The 18,491-nt window shown below is 41.8% G+C and overlaps 1 protein-coding gene across 1 annotated transcript in view; it reads left to right on the top strand.

Moving 5' to 3' along the window:
• The window catches only part of INHBC (inhibin subunit beta C), a 34,006-nt gene extending 19,315 nt beyond the window's left edge, over positions 1 to 14,691 (top strand). Inside the window, 2 exon segments of the mRNA XM_066365839.1 lie at positions 13,971 to 14,300; positions 14,303 to 14,691. Coding sequence (XP_066221936.1) covers positions 13,971 to 14,300; positions 14,303 to 14,691 — 719 coding nt within the window.
• The last annotated feature ends 3,800 nt before the right edge of the window (positions 14,692 to 18,491 follow it).

The raw sequence follows: 18,491 nt of genomic DNA, 5'->3' as shown, positions 1-18,491 counted from the left end.
TGGACACAGAAGGAGTGGCCGAAACATGAAGCTCTGGAAGTAAGGATGCAAAATATTGTGAATGAACCTGTAGTTAATCGAGACAGGATTATTTTTCCCCCACTTCACATCAAACTTGGCTTAATGAAGCAGTTTGTTCAGGCTTTGAATAGAGAAAGTGAATGCTTTTAACATATTATTTCTGATTTTCTTGCCTTGTCTTTTGAGAAGATAAAAGTAGGTGTATTCAATGGACCTCAAATTTGAACCCTCATACGTGATAAAGAATTTGCCAGGAAGATGAATAAGGAGGAGAAAGCAGCATGGCAATCTTTTGTGGCAGTTACAAAGAACTTCCTTGGCAACAAAAAAGCAGAAAACTATGAACTTCTGGTTCAAAGGATGCTGTTGGCTTTCTGCGACATTGGATGTAACATGAACTTTAAGATTCACTTCTTGAAGAGTCACCTTGATAAGTTTCCCGAAAATCTTGGAGCTGTTAGTGATGAGCAGACTATTGCTGGACTATCAAACGAGATTGTCCTCAACAAGTACACAAATGCAAGAGCTACAAATGCAAATTTTTGCCTGAATAGAATTTAAATAAGTTTTCCACAAATTTTATGATTAAAATAAGTGTTTTAATATGTTCTATTTTGAAATTTTAGACAAATTCTCATGCAATCATATCTTTTAGTGTATTAGTGTATTTACTGCATTATATAAATTATTATATTTTCACAAAGCTGATGCCCAAAAAGACATTCTACTTCATTATGTTAAACTAAATGTTGAAAATTTTACAATAAGATGAAAACCTAAAATCTTGAATTGCAAAAAAACTGTAGCTTACAGAGAAAAACTAATGTCAGCATTGAGACCAGAACACTTGAATTAGGTAAGAACAAGTGTTTTTGTAGATGCAACAAAAATTTTGTTCCCCAGTGTTATGCAAATAAGATGCAAAACCAACTTTTTTTATGACAGAGACAGAGAGAGGGACAGATAGGGACAGACAAACAGGAAGGGAGAGAGATAAGTATCAATTCTTTGTTGTGGCATCTTAGTTGTTCATTGACTACTTTCTCATATGTGCCTTGATCTAGGGGGCTACAGTAGATCGAGTGACCCCTTGCTCGAGCCAACGACCTTGGGCTCATGCTGGTGAGCCTTGCTCAAACCAGATAAGCCCATGCTCAAGCTGGTGACCTCGGGGTTTCAAACCTGGGTCCTCCATGTCCCAGTCCAATGCTGTATCTACTGCCTGGTCAGGCCCAACTTTTATTTCATTAGTGAAAATGCACTATACAAAAGGCTGAAAGTGCTGGAGTGTCTGCATATTCCCTGATCCCCTAAGTTTTGTGAGCAGTGTAATTCTTCAATTCTCACCTATCTGCAAGTGTAAAAACTGTTGAAAACCATTGTATTAGAGCATTGTCTCAATAGGCCAACATTGCAGGTTTGATCCCTGGTCAGGGCACATACAAGGCACATACAAGAATCAACCAATGAATGTGTAAATAAGTGGAACAACAAATCGATGTCTCTCTTTCTATTAAAAAATAATCAATAAGTTATTTTAAAAACACTTTTAAAGAAAAAATCTCAATAGTAAAGATAAACATATACAGCTAGTGCTCGACTTACAACCACTATTGGTTCCAACAGACCAGTCGTAACACGACTTAGTCATAAGTTGAGTAGGCTATATGTACAGTACTGTGAAATGATGTTATAAAAATCTTTAAGTCATATTTTATCATAATTTTCTTTCATTATTGTTATACATCATAATTTTCTTTGTTTATTTTATGTCATTTGTATTATCTCTATACCATATTGTTTCTTATTTTTACATTTGTCAGGTTTAAGTAAAACACTGCATTACCAGTACAACTGGTTTAATATTTGCAAAGACAATTTCCTCTTGGTAGACATCTTGGGAGGGGTTGGATGAAAAATATCCAAGACACAAAACACAAATTGCTATACTGAGTCTGGGATAACAGTTGAAATGATGCACATGGAGATGGTAGTGCTGCCCAGCTGGGCAACGCGCTGCCAGATGTGGCGCAGTCATGGCTAGCAATAGTGGTCGTAAAGTCAAATGGTCGTAAGTTGCATAGGTCATAAGACGATCAATATTTGTAGTAAAGATAGTAGATCGAGAGACCTGAAGATGGCAGCGGAGTAGGCAGACACACAAACTCCCAGCTACACCGCCGAGCTGGATTACAAACTAATTTAGGAACAATCAGAGTGAAAAACCAATTCTGGACTACAAGAACAGCTCTCAAAAACCAAGGAGCAAAGAAGAAGCCACAACAAACCTGGTAGAGAGCGCCTGAATCTCCCCTGCTTACAGGAACAGGGGGGCGTGAGGTGAGAGCCCTTCTGGGCCTCACTCCAAGGAAAAGAACAGAAAATACTGCTCACAGCCACTTGCCTGTTGACCAGGGAATGAGGTGTGTTGAGAGGGCCAGCTCGTCTTCCAAAAAGAAAGGGGAGAGAGAGAGAGACAGATGGTGAGAGGCAGAGAAATGCAGGGGATGACCTGAAAAGCTGACTCATCCAGCGCTGGATGCGGCCATAGCTGGGGGAGGGGCTGATCCTTCCACAAAACAAAAGAATAAAGTGCTTCCGGGTCACAGATCTCCAGACATCTGTCCAGCTCCAATCAGTGCAACAAGACACAGCTGAAAACAAGAAATGAGGAGGAGGGGCAGTAACTCAGGTCTCCATGGAGATCTGAGATACATCTCCCCCTACTGAAGTGGAGAAAACACCTTGCCCCCAGAGAGAGAAACTGGCAGAAGAGGCCTTCAGAGTCTCAGGTTACACCCACCACATTCCTGTATACAGTTTCAAATAAGCTCCCTGCTGAGTTCAGTGAACAAAACTATCAAGGGGTTACTTGGTCTGCTGAGGGCCCATGGTCAAGGTACATATGAGAAAGCAATCAATGAACAACTAAGGTCTCACAATGAAAAACTGATGATTGATCCTTCTCATCTCTCTCCATTCTTGTCTGTCTGTCCCTGTGTATCCCTCTCTCTGACTCTCTCTCTGTTCCTGTAAAAAAAAAAAAGATTAACAATAATAACCTTAAATGTAAATGGATTAAATGATCCAAACAAAAGACATAGGGTAGCTGCATGGATAAGAAAACAGGACCCGTACATATGCTGTCTACAAGAGAGACACCTTAAAACAAAAGATGCACATAGACTGAAGGTAAAAGGATGGAAAAAATATTCCATGCAAATGGAAATGAAAAAAAAGCTGGGGTAGCAATACTTATATCAGACAAAATGGACTTTAAAACAAAGGCCTGACCTGTGGTGGTGCAGTGGATGAAGTGTTGACCTGGAAACACTGAGGTCGCTGGTTCAAAACCCTGGGCTTGCCTGGTCAAGGCACATATGGGAGTTGACGCTTCCTGCTCCTCCTTTCTGTCTGTCTCTCTCTCTCTCTCCTCTCTAAAATGAATAAATAAAAAATATTTAAAACAAACAAACAAACAAAAAAAACCCCAAAGGCTATAGTAAGAGATAAAGAAGGCCACTACAAAATGATAAAGGGAGCACTCCAACAAGAAGATATAACCATTATAAATATCTACGCACCTATTATAGGAGCTCCTAAATATATAAAGCAGACTTTGATGGATATAAAGGGTGAAATCAACAGCAATACTATAATAGTAGGGGATTTCAATACCCCACTAACATCACTAGATAGATCCTCAAGAAAGAAAATTAACAAAGAAACAGCAGACTTAAAGGACACACTAGATCAGCGGTTCTCAACCTGCGGGTCGTGACCCTGGCGGGGTCAAACGACCAAAACACAGGGGTCACCTAAAGCCATCGGAAAATACATATTTATTATACAATACATTTTTAAATAAAATATGTATTTCCGATGGCTTTAGGCGACCCCTGTGTTTTGGTTGTTCAACCCACGCCAGGGTCGCGACCCATAGGTTGAGAAACGCTGCACTAGATTAACTCGATTTAATAGATATCTTCAGAACCTTTCACCCTAAAGCAGAAGAATATACATTCTTTTCAAGTGCTCATGGTACATTCTCTAGGATAGACCACATGTTAGGGCACAAAAATGGTCTCAACAAATTTAAGAAGATTGAAATCATATCAAGCATTTTCTCTGATCACAATGGCATGAAACTAGAAATCAGCCACAACAGAAAAACTCAAAAATTCTCAAACACATGGAAACTAAATAGCAGATTGTTAAATAACATGGATTAAGAATGAGATCAAAGAAGAAATTTAAAAATTCCTAGAAATGAATAATAATGAGCATACAACAACTCAAAATTTATGGGACACAGCAAAAACAGTACTGAGAGGGAAGTTCATAACACTACAGGCATACTTTAAGAAGCTAGAAAAAGCTGAAATAAACAACTTAACCCTGCATCTAAAAGAACTAGAAAAAGAACAGCAAGTAAAGCCCAGATGTAGTAGAAGGAAGGAAATAATAAAGATCAGAGAGGAAATAAATGACACAGAGGCTAAAGAAACAATACAGAGGATCAATGAAACCAGGAGCTGGTTCTTTGAAAAGGTAAACAAGATCAATGAACCTTTAACTAGACTCACCAAGAAAAAGAGAGAGAGGACTCAAATAAATAAAATTAGAAATGAGAGTGGAGAAATAACAACTGACACAACAGAAATACAAAATATTGTAAGAAAATACTATGAAGAACTGTATGCCAAAAAATGAGACAACTTAGATGAAATGGACAAATTCCTTGAAACATAAAATCTTCCAAAAATCAATATGGAAGAATTAGAAAACCTAAACAGACCAATTACAACAAATGAGATTAAAACAGTTATCAAAAAACTCCTAACAAAGAAAAGTCCTGGGCCTGATGGCTTCACAAGTGAATTCTACCAAATATTCAAAGAAGAACTAACTCCTATCTTTCTCAAGCTATTTCAAAAAATTCAAGAGGAAGGAAGACTTCCAAGCTCCTTTTATGAGATGCGCATAATTCTGATTCCAAAACCAGGCAAAGACAACACAAAAAAAGAACATTATAGGCCAATATCCCTGATGAATTTAGATGCAAAAATCCTCAACAAAATATTAGCAAACCGGATCCAGCAATATATAAAAAAAATCATACACCATGATCAAGTGGGATTTATTCTTGGGAGGCAAGGCTGGTACAATATTCGCAAATCAATCAATGTGATTCATCACATAAACAAAAGGAAGGAGAAAAACTACATGATAATTTCAATAGATGCAGAAAAAGCATTTGATAAAATCCAGCACCCATTCATGATCAAAACTCTCAGCACAGTGGGAATACAGGGAACATACCTCAACATGATAAAGGCCATCTATGACAAACCCACAGCCAACATCATACTCAATGGGCAAAAATTAAAAGCAGTCCCTGTAAGATTAGGAACAAGGCAGGCATGCACCCTTTCACCATTCTGATTCAACATAGTTCTGGAAGTCCTAGTCACAGCAATCAGACAAGAAGAAGAAATAAAAGGCATCCGAATTGGAAAAGAAGAAGTAAAACTATCATTATTTGCAGATGATATGATATTGTATATAGAAAACCCTAAAGTCTCAGTCAAAAAAACTACTGGACCTTATAAATGAATTCAGCAAGGTGGCAGGATATAAAATTAATACTCAGAAATCAGAGGCATTTTTATACACCAACAATGAACTGTCAGAAAGAGAAATTAAGGAAACAATCCCCTTCACTATTGCAACCAAAAAATAAAGTACCTAGGAGTAAATTTAACCAAGGAGATTAAAGACTTGTACTTGGAAAATTATAAAACATTGATAAAAGAAATCAAGAAAGCCGTGGCCGGTTGGCTCAGTGGTAGAGCGTCGGCCTGGTGTGAAGAAGTCCCGGGTTCGATTCCCGGCCAGGGCACACAGGAGAAGCACCCATCTGCTTCTCCACCCCTCCCCCTCTCCTTCCTCTCTGTCTCTCTCTTCCTCTCCTCCAGCGAGGCTCCATTGGAGCAAAGATGGCCTGGGCGCTGGGGATGGCTTCTTGGCCTTTGCCCCAGGCGCTGGAGTGGCTCTGGTCGCCAAAGAGCGACGCCCCGGAGGGGCAGAGCATCACCCCCTGGTGGGCAGAGCGTCGCCCCCTGGTGGGCGTGCCGGGTGGATCCCGGTCGGGTGCATGCGGGAGTCTGTCTGACTGTCTCTCCCCATTTCCAGCTTCAGAAAAATACAAAAAAAAAAAAAAAAGAGAGACCAAGAAAGATACAAACAAGTGGAAGCATATACCATGCTCATGCTTAGGAAGAATAAACATCATTAAAATGTCTTTATTACCCAATGCAATTTATAAATTCAATGCAATACCAACTAAAATACCAATGACATACTTCGAAGAAATAGAACACATATTCCAAAAATTTTATGGAACCAGAAAAGAACACAAATAGCCTCAGCAATCTTAAAAAGGAAGAATAAAGCAGGAGGCATCATACTTCCTGATATCAAGTTATACTACAAGGCCATTGTACTCAAAACAGCCTGGTACTGGCATAAGAACAGGCATATAAATCAATGGAACAGACAGAGAACCTAGAAATAAACCCACACTTTTATGGACAACTGATATTTGACAAAGGAGGTAAGAGCATACAATGGAGTAAAGACAGCCTCTTTAACAAATGGTGTTGGAAAAATTGGACATCTACCCACAAAAAAATGAAACTAGACCACCAACTTACACCATTCACAAAAATAAACTCAAAATGGATAAAAGACTTACATGTAAGCCATGAAACCATAAGCTTCTTAGAAGGAAACATAGGCAGTAAGCTCTCCAACATCTCTCACAGCAATATATTTGCTGATTTATCTCCATGGGCAAGTGAAATAAAAGACAGGATAAACAAATGGGACTATATCAAACTAAAAAGCTTTTGCACAGCTAAAGACAATAAGAACAGAATAAAAAGACAAACTACACAATGGGATAACATATTTGACAATATGACTGATAAGGGGTTAATAACCAAAATTTATAAAGAACTTGTAAAACTCAACACCAGGAAGACAAACAATCCAATCCAAAAATGGGCAAAAGAAATGAATAGACACTTCTCCAAAGAGGACATACAGATGGCCAATAGGCATATGAAATAATGCTCAACATCACTAATCATTACAGAAATGCAAATTAAAACCACAATGAGATATCTCAACCAGTCAGAATGGCGCTCATCAACAAAACAACACAGAATAAGTGCTGCCGAGGATGTGGAGAAAAGGGAACCTTCCTGCATTGCTGGTGGGAATGCAGACTGGTGCAGCCACTGTGGAAAACAGTATGGAGATTCCTCAAGAAATTAAAAATCGAACTGCCTTTTGACCCAGCTATCCCACTTTTAGGAATATACCCTAAGAACACCATAGCACTGTTCCAAATGGAGAAATGCACCCCCATGTTTGTGGCAGCATTGTTCACAATAGCAAAGATCTGGAAACAGCCAAAGTGTCCGTCAGTGGACGAATGGATTAAAAAGCTTTGGTACATATATACTATGGAATACTACTCAGCCATAAGAAATGATGACATCGGATCATTTACAATAACATGGATGGACCTTGATAACATTATACTGAGTGAAAGAAGTAAATCAGAAGAAACTAAGAACTATATGAATCCATACATAGATGGGACATAAAAACGAGACTCAGAGTCATGGACAAGAATGTGATGGTAATGGGGGGAGGGTCAGAAGGAGAGGGAAGGGTTGGAAGGGAGGGGAAGGGCACAAAGAAAATCAGATAGAAGGTGACAGAAGACAATTTGACTTTGGGTGAGGGGTATGCAACATTATCAAATGTCAAAATAATCTGGAGATGTTTTCTCTGAACATATGTACCCTGATTTGTCAATGTCACCCCATTAAAATTAATAATAATAATAATAATAATAAATAGTTCCATGTGAATTTGGAGCCAGATTGCAAGCTGTTAAGAAATAAGGAGCCTGACCAGGCGGTGGCACATTGGATAGAGTGTCGGACTGGGATGTGGAAGGACCCAGGTTCGAGACCCCAAGGTCGCCAGTTTGAGCGTTGGCTCATCTGGTTTGAGTAAAGCTCACCAGCTTGGACCCAAGGTTGCTGGCTTGAGCAAGGGGTTACTCGGTCTGCTGAAGGCCCACCAAGGCACATATGAGAAAGCAATCAATGAACAACTAAGGTGTCGCAATGCGCAACAAAAAACTGATGATTGATGCTTCTCATCTCTCCATTCCCGTCTGTCTGTCCCTGTCTATCCCTCTCTCTGACTCTCTCTCTGTCTCTGTAAAAAAAAAAAAGAAAGAAGGAGTAAACTGTAGCAGTGGAGTCAAAGCAGTAAATGTAGACTACTATCTTGAGAAGCTGTTACAATACGTGTAAAGTATAAAGAAAGAAATCCATATGAGATTCATATGACCCACATATTTTAAAATATAATAGGTTAATTATCACTTCACTGTAAGTTCTAACTGACTTAAGAATGAGGCACTTTAGGCCCTGGCTGGTTGGCTCAGTGGTAGAGCGTCGGCCTGGCGTGCAGGAGTCCCGGGTTCGATTCCCGGCCAGGGCACACAGGAGAAGTGCCCATCTGCTTCTCCAACCCTCCCCCCTCTCCTTCCTCTCTATCTCTCTCTTCCCCACCGGCAGCCAAGGCTTCATTGGAGCAGCGTTTGCCCGGTCGCTGAGGACGGCTCTGTGGCCTCTGCCTCAGGCGCTAGAATGGCTCTGGATGCAACAGAGCAACGGCCCAGATGGGTGGAGCATCGCCCCCTGGTGGGCATGCCGGGTGGATCCCAGTCAGGCGCATGCGGGTGTCTGTATGACTGCCTCCCCGTTTCCAACTTCAGAAAAATACAAAAAAAAAAAAAAAAAAAAGAATGAGACACTTTCGGCATTAGCAGTGCAACAGATCTCACCACATAAAAGCAAAAAATGGAAATAGATTTTTATGGATAAATTTTATTGAACCTAAATAAAGTACATCTATTTTCTGGGTTAAAAAAATGTAAATTGACTAAGTGCTCCATTGGAAAAACATAGGGTTATTGAATGGATATGAAAACATCCTCTCTCTCTCAAATCAATTTTTTAAAAAAGACACATGCCTGGCCTGTGCTGGCGCAGAGGATAAAGTGTCAACTGGTATGCTGAGGTCGGTGGTTTGAAACCCTGGGCTTGCCGGGTCAAGGCACATACAACAAGCAGTCAGTGAATAACTACAGTGAAGCAACTATGAGTTGATACTTATTGAGCTACCCTACCACCCTATCTCTGCACTCTTCATAAAATCAATAAAATAAAACCTTAAAAGGAAAACACACACAGACTGAAAGTAAAAGGATGAAAAAAAGATATTTCATGAAAATGGAAACAAACCAAAAAAAAGAAGCTGGGGTAACATTATATATATCAGACAAAATAGACTGTAAAACAAAGGCTATAACAAGAAACAAAGAAGGGACCAGCAATTCCATTTCTGGGCATTTATCTGAAGAAAACAAAATACTAATTTGAAAAAATATATGCACCCCTATGTTCACTGCAGCATTATTTACAGTAGCCCAGATATGGAAGCAACCTAGGTGTTCATCAATAGATGAAAGGAAAAAGAAGTGGGTGTATGTGTGTGTGTGTATCCACATACACTGGAATATTACTTCGCCATGAAAAAGAATGAAATCTTGGCATTTGCAACAACAATGGATAGACCTAGAGCAGTGGTCCCCAATCCCTGGGCCACGGACCGGTACAAGTCCGTGGGCCATTTGGTACCGGTCCGCAGAGAAAGAATAAATAACTTACATTATTTCTGTTTTATTTATATTTAAGTCTGAACGATGTTTTATTTTTTAAAAATGACCAGATTCCCTCTTTTACATCCATCTAAGACTCACTCTTGACGCTTGTCTCGGTCACGTGATACATTTATCCGTCCCACCCTAAAGGCCAGTCTGTGAAAATATTTTCTGACATTAAACCGGTCCGTGGCCCAAAAAAGGTTGGGGACCACTGACCTAGAGGATATTATACTAAGTAAAATAAGTCAGAGAAGGACAAATACTGTATCATTTCACTTATATGTGGAATCTACAAAACTAAAGAAATGAACAAACAAAACAAACAGACTCATGGATACAGAAAAACTGACAGTTGCCAGAGGGTTAGGCAGTGGAGGTATGGTAAAAAGGTGAAGCGAATTAAGAAGTACAAACTCACAGTTATAAATAAGGGGATCCAGTCAATATCACAATAACTTTGTACAGTAAGAGATGGATTGTGGACTTTTTGTGGTGATCACTTTGTAAAGTATATAAATGTCAAATCACTATGTGGTACACCTGAAACTAAATAATATTGTATGTCAACTATACTTTAATTAAAAAGAGTTTTACATTCTGGAATTAAAATTAGACATGAAAAGAATTGTAATGGGGCCCTGGCCAAATAGCTTGGTTGGTTAGAGATAGTCCTGAAGCACAGAGTTTGCCAGTTTGATCACTGTCAGGACACATACAGGAACAGATAGATGTTCTTATCTCTCTCTCTCTCTCTCTCTCTCTCTCTCTCTCTCTCTCCCTTCCTCTCCACTAAAATCAATTAATTAAAAAATTAATAATGGGAAGATTTTGAAAGGTTTTAAGCTGAGAAGGTTAAGCTGATCATATTTATATAATAAAAAGATTGTTCTGGTCTGACCTGTGGTGGCACAGTGGATAAAGTGTTGACCTGTAATACTGAGGCTGCCAGATCAAAACCCTGGGCTTACCTGGTCAAGGCACATGTGAGAAACAACTACTATAAGTTGATAATTCCTGCTCCTTCTCCCCCAACTCTAAAATCAATAAATAAAATCTTTTTTAAAAATCATTCTGACTGATATGTGGAGAATGGTTTGGAGGACAAGAGTGAACCACGTGGGAAGCTCTTGCCAAAGTTCAAGAAAAAGATGATTGTGGGTTGAACTAATGTAGCGATTTTTCAGTTGGTGTGCCATGGCATGCTGGTGTGCCGTAAGCATTTCTAAAACGTGCAGTACCTGACTATTCAGTCAGGGCACTGATCTCTTTTCTCTTACATTGTCAAATTTAAAAATGACAACAGACCACACAACAATAGCCATCTGGTATGAATGAATCAAAATTATACCTATTTTTTGTCGGATTAGCAAAAAAAAAATTTCAGTGTGCCACAGAATATTAGTAATTACTTTTTGTGTGCTATACGATGAAAAAGGTTGAAAACTGCTGAACTAATGCATAGTAAAGGAGATGGGATAAGTGAAATTATATTATGAATTGAGGGTAGAATTGATAGATCTTTCAGATTATTTCAAAGTAGAAGATGAGAGCAATCCAGGTTTCGGCTTAAGCAATGCATTTTATAGGGAAGAAGAATTGTGAAGAAGGAATAGGTTTTGGGAGATAAATCTAGGGTTCTTCTTTGAACATGAAAAGTTTGAGATATCAGTGGGTATCCAAGTGGATTATCCAGTGGTAACCAGAATTGTGAAGAAGGAATAGATTTTGGGAGATAAATCTAGAGTTCTTCTTTGAACATGAAAAGTTTGAGATATCAGTGGGTATCCAAGTGGATTATCAAATCAGCAGCCCGAGGTTTGGGGAGAGATCAGGGCCAGCAATATGTACATCTTTGGGAATCATCAGCTAGTAGATGAAATTGAAAGCCATGGGAATTGATGAGATCATTCTGAAACAGAGTATAGCTATAGAAGAGAAAAGAGAAGGGAGCTCAGGACCTGCAACATGTAAAGGTCAGGCAGAGAAAGAAGAGTTGTCAGCTAAAAAGACCAAGATGGGCCCTGGCTGGATAGATCAGTTGGTTAGCATTGTCCAGAAGCACAGAGGTTACCAGTTCAATTCCCGGTAAGGGCACATTCAGGAACAGACTGATGTTTCCTGTCTCTTTCTCTCCCTTCCTCTCTCTCTAAAATCAATAAAATAAACACTAAAAAAAGAAAAGGAAAAAAAAAAAAAAAAAAGACCAAGATGGGGAGACCAGAGTCACAAAAGCCAGAAGAAAAAACTATTTCAAGAAGGAGGGAATGGTTAAGTGTTTCCAACACTGCTTAAAGGTCAAGTAAGATAAATAGAAAGAGATAAAACCTTTAGATTTGACAACACGGCAGGTGTTGGTGAACCTGACAAGAGTAATTTCAGTGGAGTGGAGGGAACAGAAACCCAGTTAAAGAAGAACAGATGAGGGTTGAAGAGAGGAACTGGGGCAATAGTAATTGGGAAAGGAAGAAATGCATAGGCATTAGAAGCATTGTGGTGAGGGACTGGATGTGGGAGTGAGAGAGGTAACCATTAGATTTCTAGAGATAATAGGAGGGTCATAGTGCTACTAATTTTTTAAAAGATTTTATTAATTGGCCCTGGCCAGTTGGGTCAGTGGTAGAGCATCGGCCTGGCGTGCAGGAGTCCCAGGTTCGATTCCCGGCCAGGGCACACAGGAGAAGCGCACATCTGCTTCTCCACCCCTCCCCCTCTCCTTCCTCTCTGTCTCTCTCTTCCCCTCCTGCAGCCAAGGCTCCATTGGAGCAAAGTTGGCCCGGGCGCTGAGGATGGCTCTATGGCCTCTGCCTCAGGTGCTAGAATGGCTCTGGTTGCAACAGAGCAACGCCCCAGATGGGCAGAGCATCGCCTCCTGGTGGGCGTGCCAGGTGGATCCCGGTCGGGCGCATGCGGGAGTCTGTCTGTCTCCCCGTTTCCAACTTCAGAAAAATACAAAAAAAAAAAAAAAAGATTTTATTAATTGATTTTTTACAAAGAGAGCAGAGAGAGGGATGGGGAGTGAGAAGTATCAACTCATAGTTGCTTCACTTTAGTTATTCATTGTTTGTAGTATGTGCCTTGACCAGGCAAGCCCAGGGTACTGAACCAGCAACCCCAGCATTCCAGGTCAATGCTCTATCCACTGTACCCCACAGGTCAGACAGGCATGGTGCCACCAATTCTAAGAACAAAAAGAGAAATCTGCAAAAAAGAAAATGATGATTTCCATTTGGAACATATTGATTTTAATGTGCTGGCAGCGCATTCATGTGTTCTGAAGTTTGCTGATTTCCAAATCTGTATGTCCAGTCGGAGGTGCAAAATGGTTTGGACTGGACAGGCTAATTTGGGGATCACCAGAGTAAAAATTGTTTTGGTTGACCATGAATATGGGTAAGAACTCCCTCAGTATAAAAGGCAAACTTTGGATAACTCTTCTTTTTTTAAAAAATTTTTATGATTGATTTTAGCGAGAGAGGAAGTGGGGGAAGAGAGAGAGAGAAACATCATTCTATTCCTGTAGGTGCCCTGACCAGGGCTTGAATTGGCAACCTCTGTGCTTCATGACGACACTCTAACCAACCGAGCTATTCAGCCAGGGCTTGAGAACTCTTATATTAAAGTGATGGTCAGAGAAAGAAAGGCCAGCAAAGAAAATCAAGAAAGAATCCAGAGAGTTGTGTGATGGAAGCCAAGAGGGAAATGATTTCCAACAAGGAAAGGGTAGTCAACAATGCCAACAATGTAGTAAAGAATGAGCAAAGAGCCCTGGCTGGGTAGCTTAGTTTGTTAGACCATCATCCCAATGCACTAAGGTTACCGGTTCGATCCCCAGTCAGGGCATACACAAGGATCAACAAGTGAATGCATGGGTGGGTGGAGCAACAAGTTAACATTTCTATCTCTTTCTCCCTCTTCCTCTCTCTCTAAAATCAATTTAAAATAAAAAGAATCAACTAATAAATGCATAAATAAGTAGAACAACAAATCAATGTTCTCTCCTTTCCTTTCTAAAATCAATTTTTTTTAATTAAAAAAATGAACAAAGAGTGTTCAAGTGTGCTCAGAATAGAGAGGCAGGTGATAGAATTGACACTCAGAAAGCCACAATGACTGGGGCATCATGTGTCCACAGGCCTCTCCAGCATCAACCAGACTTGTCTTGATTTCCACTTCTCTGATAGAACTGCTGGTGGCATGGAGGTCCAGCAGGCTAGCCTCATGTTCCTGCTCTGTCCCAATACCACCTGGGCTTTGAAGGGGAGGGTCCCAGTGCTAGGCCTACATGATATCAACCTCACCACGGCCCCTCAGCCCCTGCTGGAGGTGAATGCCAATGGCTGGCATCAGCTCCTCCTGGGGCCTGAAGCTCAGGCTGCCTGCAGCCAGGGGCACCTGGCCCTGGAACTTGTAGCTCAGAGCTCAGTCATCCTGGGAGGGGCTGCCCATAGGCCTTTCGTGGCAGGCCAGTGAAAGTTGGGGGCAAGCACCAGGTTCAATGGCATGGTATTGACTGCCAGGGTGGGTCCAGGATGTGCTGACGACAAAAGTTCTTTGTGAACTTCTGTGAGATTGGTTGGCACGACTGGGTAATCCAGCCTGAGGACTACTCAATGAACTTTTGCACACTGAAGTGCCCACTGTGTGTGGCAGGCATGCTTGGTATTGCTGCCTCCTTTCACACTGCAGTGCTCAATCTTCTCAAGGCAAACACAGCCACAGGCACCACTAGAGGGGGCTCATGCTGTGTGTCCCCAGCCCAGCACCCCCTGTCTCTGCTCTACTATGACAGGGACAGAAACGTTGTCAAGACTGATATACCTGACATGGTGATAGAGGCTTGTGGATGCAGTTAGTTCGTGTATGGTACAGGCAGCCCAAGGTGGGGTAGGCAAGTATGCCCCCAAAGAGGTGTCCTTCCTTGAGAGGAGAGACTGACTCCATTATTGCTTCTGTCTAGAAGGTGCACTCCCTCTTCCTGAGCAACCTGCAGAGACTTTCCTAAACTTGACTTGGGGTGATCTTCATCTAAAGAGTCACTGTACCATCTTCCCAGCCACCAGCCTCTCCTCTACAGCATAGTCCATCCAGCAAGCCCCATATGCTCAACCTCTATCCCAGAGACTTAGATCCACCTTCAACTATGAGGACAGCAATCTGGTTCCCAGGCAGACACCCATAGCCCACTCTTTTTTTTTTTTTTTTTAATTATTTTTGGCCTCTACTTCCTGCTGAGTTTGAGTAAGGGGAAATACAGGCAAAAAGTCAGGGTATATCTTATTCCCGCTCATTCAGCCTAGGTGTCATGATTTTGTGTGACTGTGGCTGTGACCATGTCTCTCGGGCTCCTGTCTGGCTTCCCTTTCCATAGCTCCAGCTCAGCCTGGGTTCTGTTATCACTATTTCCATGCTAGCAGCTTGTAATGGCTCTCTACTCTTACCAGTCCCCAGGTACTTCAACATCCCTCGTTGTTTCCCTTAACCCTGTCCATACCTCTGTAAAGAAGTCCTTCATTAAGTCTTCTCAGTGATGCAAACACAGAGAGCTGAGTGTGCCTTTTGTCTCCTGCCAAGACCCTGACTGACACACTGGATGACACACAATCTGCCTCTCTCCCCTCACACAGTTTCCTCAGGACTGAGCTACTGTGTCCATCCTATACTTCATGCCACTTCCCTCCCACATTGCTTCCCCTTCTTTGATAGGCCCCTTTCACCTTCTCAGGATCATCTTTTCTGGTCTCAAGGCTAATAAAGACTTAGGTTTTCCCTGCTGCTCTCCTCCCCCTGTACTCTCTCCAAGACATAAGACATCGCTGCTCAGTAAGCAAGTAGGCCAGCAACCTGTGGGCATGCATGTGGTGAGAGGCAGAGGAATGGCTCAGAGATGGCTACTTTCTTTTCACCAACCCCCAGAACTCCATCCAGGAGTCCTGCTTGGAAGCTGGAACTGGCGAAGGGCCACTAGAGTGGGACAGGGAGGGGGGAAAGGCCTGGAGTAAGAAGATGGAGACATTCTCTCTGAGACAGGGTTCTCTCTAGACCAGCAATTTTCTTTTTTTTTTCTTTTCTTTTTTTGTATTTTTCTGAAGTTGGAAACGGGGAGGCAGTCAGACTCCCGCATGCACCCAACCGAGATCCACCTGGCATGCCCACCAGGGGGCAATACTCTGCCCATCTGGGGCATTGCTCTGTTGCAACCAGAGCCACTCCAGCGCCTGGGGCAGAGGCCACGGAGCCATCCCCAGCGCCCGGGTCAACTTTTTGCTCCAATGGAGCCTCGGCTGTGGGAGGAGAAGAAAGAGACAGAGAGGAAGGAGAGGGGGAGGGGTAGAGAAGCAGATGGGTGCCTCTCCTGTGTGCCCTGGCCGGGAATTGAACCCGGGACTTCTGCACGCCAGGGCGACGCTCTACCACTGAGCCAACCGGCCAGGGCCTAGACCAGCAATTTTCAACCAGAGTGCTACAAGAATTTTTAAAACATGCAGTACCTGACTATTTAGTCAGGGGCATGGGCCTCTCTTCTCTTAGATTGTCAAATAAAAAATAATACCAGTAGCTATCAGGTGTGAATGCCCTCTCTTGAACCTTAAATATATAGGTCATATAGTAGGGTTGCATCTTCTTGGTCATGTCACATAATAAGGTTGTGTCTGTGATTGGTTAATTCTTGGTAGAAGAAATCCTTAAATACAAGAATAGACACCTGATTTTTTTAAAAGTCACTTTGGAGCAAAAAGGATAGGTAATATTTATTTTGTCTTGTAAATCAATCAAAATTATACCTATTTTTTTGCCAGATCGGCAAAAATTATATTTTTTGTTGTGCCACAGAATTTTAGTAACTAGTTTACATGTGCCATGAGATGAAAAAGGTTGAAAATCGCTGCTCTAGACCTTTGCCCTCTTCCCCCACCATCTCCTTCCTTTGATTGGATAGCCCTAAACCATGGGGTCGATATTGTCTGCAGCCCAAGGCCAAATTTTCACAAAACCCATGTGTCCTTTGGGTTACGTGATGTCTGTGTTTGCTCAGCTTATTACACCCTTCTACCAGGGTCGGAGATCCCGGAATAAGAACCCTAGAGGAGAAAGTTTGAAAGGGACCTTCTAGGGGGAGGGCAAATCTGAGCTGCACTGAGTTTCCTGAGCAAATTCATGGAAGTTATCCCATCTTTGACTTGTGATCTTCATCTAAGGAGAAAATCTAAAGAAATCTTTTAGTACTCCCTCCACGCCATACCCCTCCCAGATCTAACTAACTTACCTCTCTCCCACTACTAATTCCGTCCCCAGTGCCAAGACTAAGATGAAGTGAAGTGAACCACTTGCCTTAGGGGCAATATTTTAAGAGATGCCAAAAAATTCCTCAATCAAGAGAAATATCTTAATTCAATATTTTTAAAACATCAAAATTAAAGCAAAAAAAAAAAATCCATGATGTGCCCTGGCCAGATAGCTTGGCTGGTTAGAGCATTATCATGAGGTGCAGAGGTTGCTGGTTCGATCCCCTGTCAGGGCACATAAAGGAATAGATGTTCCGGTCTCTTTCCTGCTCTCTCTCCCTTCCTCTCTCTAAAGTCAAAAAACAAACATTAGCCTCACCTGTGGTGGCGCAGTGGATAAAGCGTCGACCTGGAATGCTGAGGTTGCCGGTTCAAAGCCCTGGGCTTGCCCCGTCAGGGCACATGTGGGAGTTGAGGCTTCCTGCTCCTTCCTCCTTCTCTCTCTCTCTCTCTCTCCTCTAAAATGAATAAAGAATTAAAAATAAATTAAAAAAAACATTAAAAATTTATTTTAAATTTATGATGAACAAAATGGTAAAATTTTATTATTAACACCACGCTCTAACCAACTGAGCTCACTGGCCATCTAAAATGGCAACATTATTTAAATTATTTTTTTATTTATTCATTTTTAGAGAAGAGAGAGAGGAGAAAGAGAGAGAGAGAGAGAGAAGGGGGGAGGAGCAGGAAGCATCAACTCCCATATGTGCTTTGACCAGGCAAGCCCAGGGTTTTGAACCAGCAACCTCAGTGTTCCAGGTTGGTGCTTTATCCACTGCGCCAGCACAGGCCAGGCTAAAATGGCAACATTTTAAATAAACACAAAATCAGTTGTATTCTCTTTCTTCTTTGGCTCTGCCTTTTGTAACAAGGAGAAAGAGTGGGCCTGTATTCTTCTGAACCTTTTCTTCTATAGTCCCCAGGCCCCTAGTTCTAGACTGTCAGGCTTTTCTCATTTGGGCAAGATAATCACTCAGGTTTCTTCTACTTCCTTACCCATCCTAAGCCTTGTCACTACCCCCCAGGTTGGTGGTAGGGCGGGCTTGTGAGACAGATGGCTGGGGTATTTATAACCCGGGAGCACTTCTTGGGAAAAGTGACTAAGATGCTAAGAGCATATTTATAGCTGGGTTCTGACGTAAGTGTCAGCGGGGAGGTAGGGCCAGGCCAGGCACAGCAGCAAGAGAGTAGGAAGAGCTGGAAATTGAGGGCACCTGACAGGGTGAGAGAGCGGTAGGACCAGCGACTCTTGTAGCAACTTCTTGCTGCTTCCCTTGACTTTGTCTCCTGACACCAACAGGGAAGCCCTCTGAAACACTGCTATGCACAGAAACCTCTACTTTGCAGTTCTATAGTCCAGACCCCAGGGG

The sequence above is a fragment of the Saccopteryx leptura genome, chromosome 2, assembly GCF_036850995.1.
Source record: "Saccopteryx leptura isolate mSacLep1 chromosome 2, mSacLep1_pri_phased_curated, whole genome shotgun sequence".
NCBI classification, from domain to species: Eukaryota; Metazoa; Chordata; class Mammalia; order Chiroptera; family Emballonuridae; genus Saccopteryx; species Saccopteryx leptura.
This window is presented reverse-complemented; position numbering and strand designations above follow the sequence as displayed.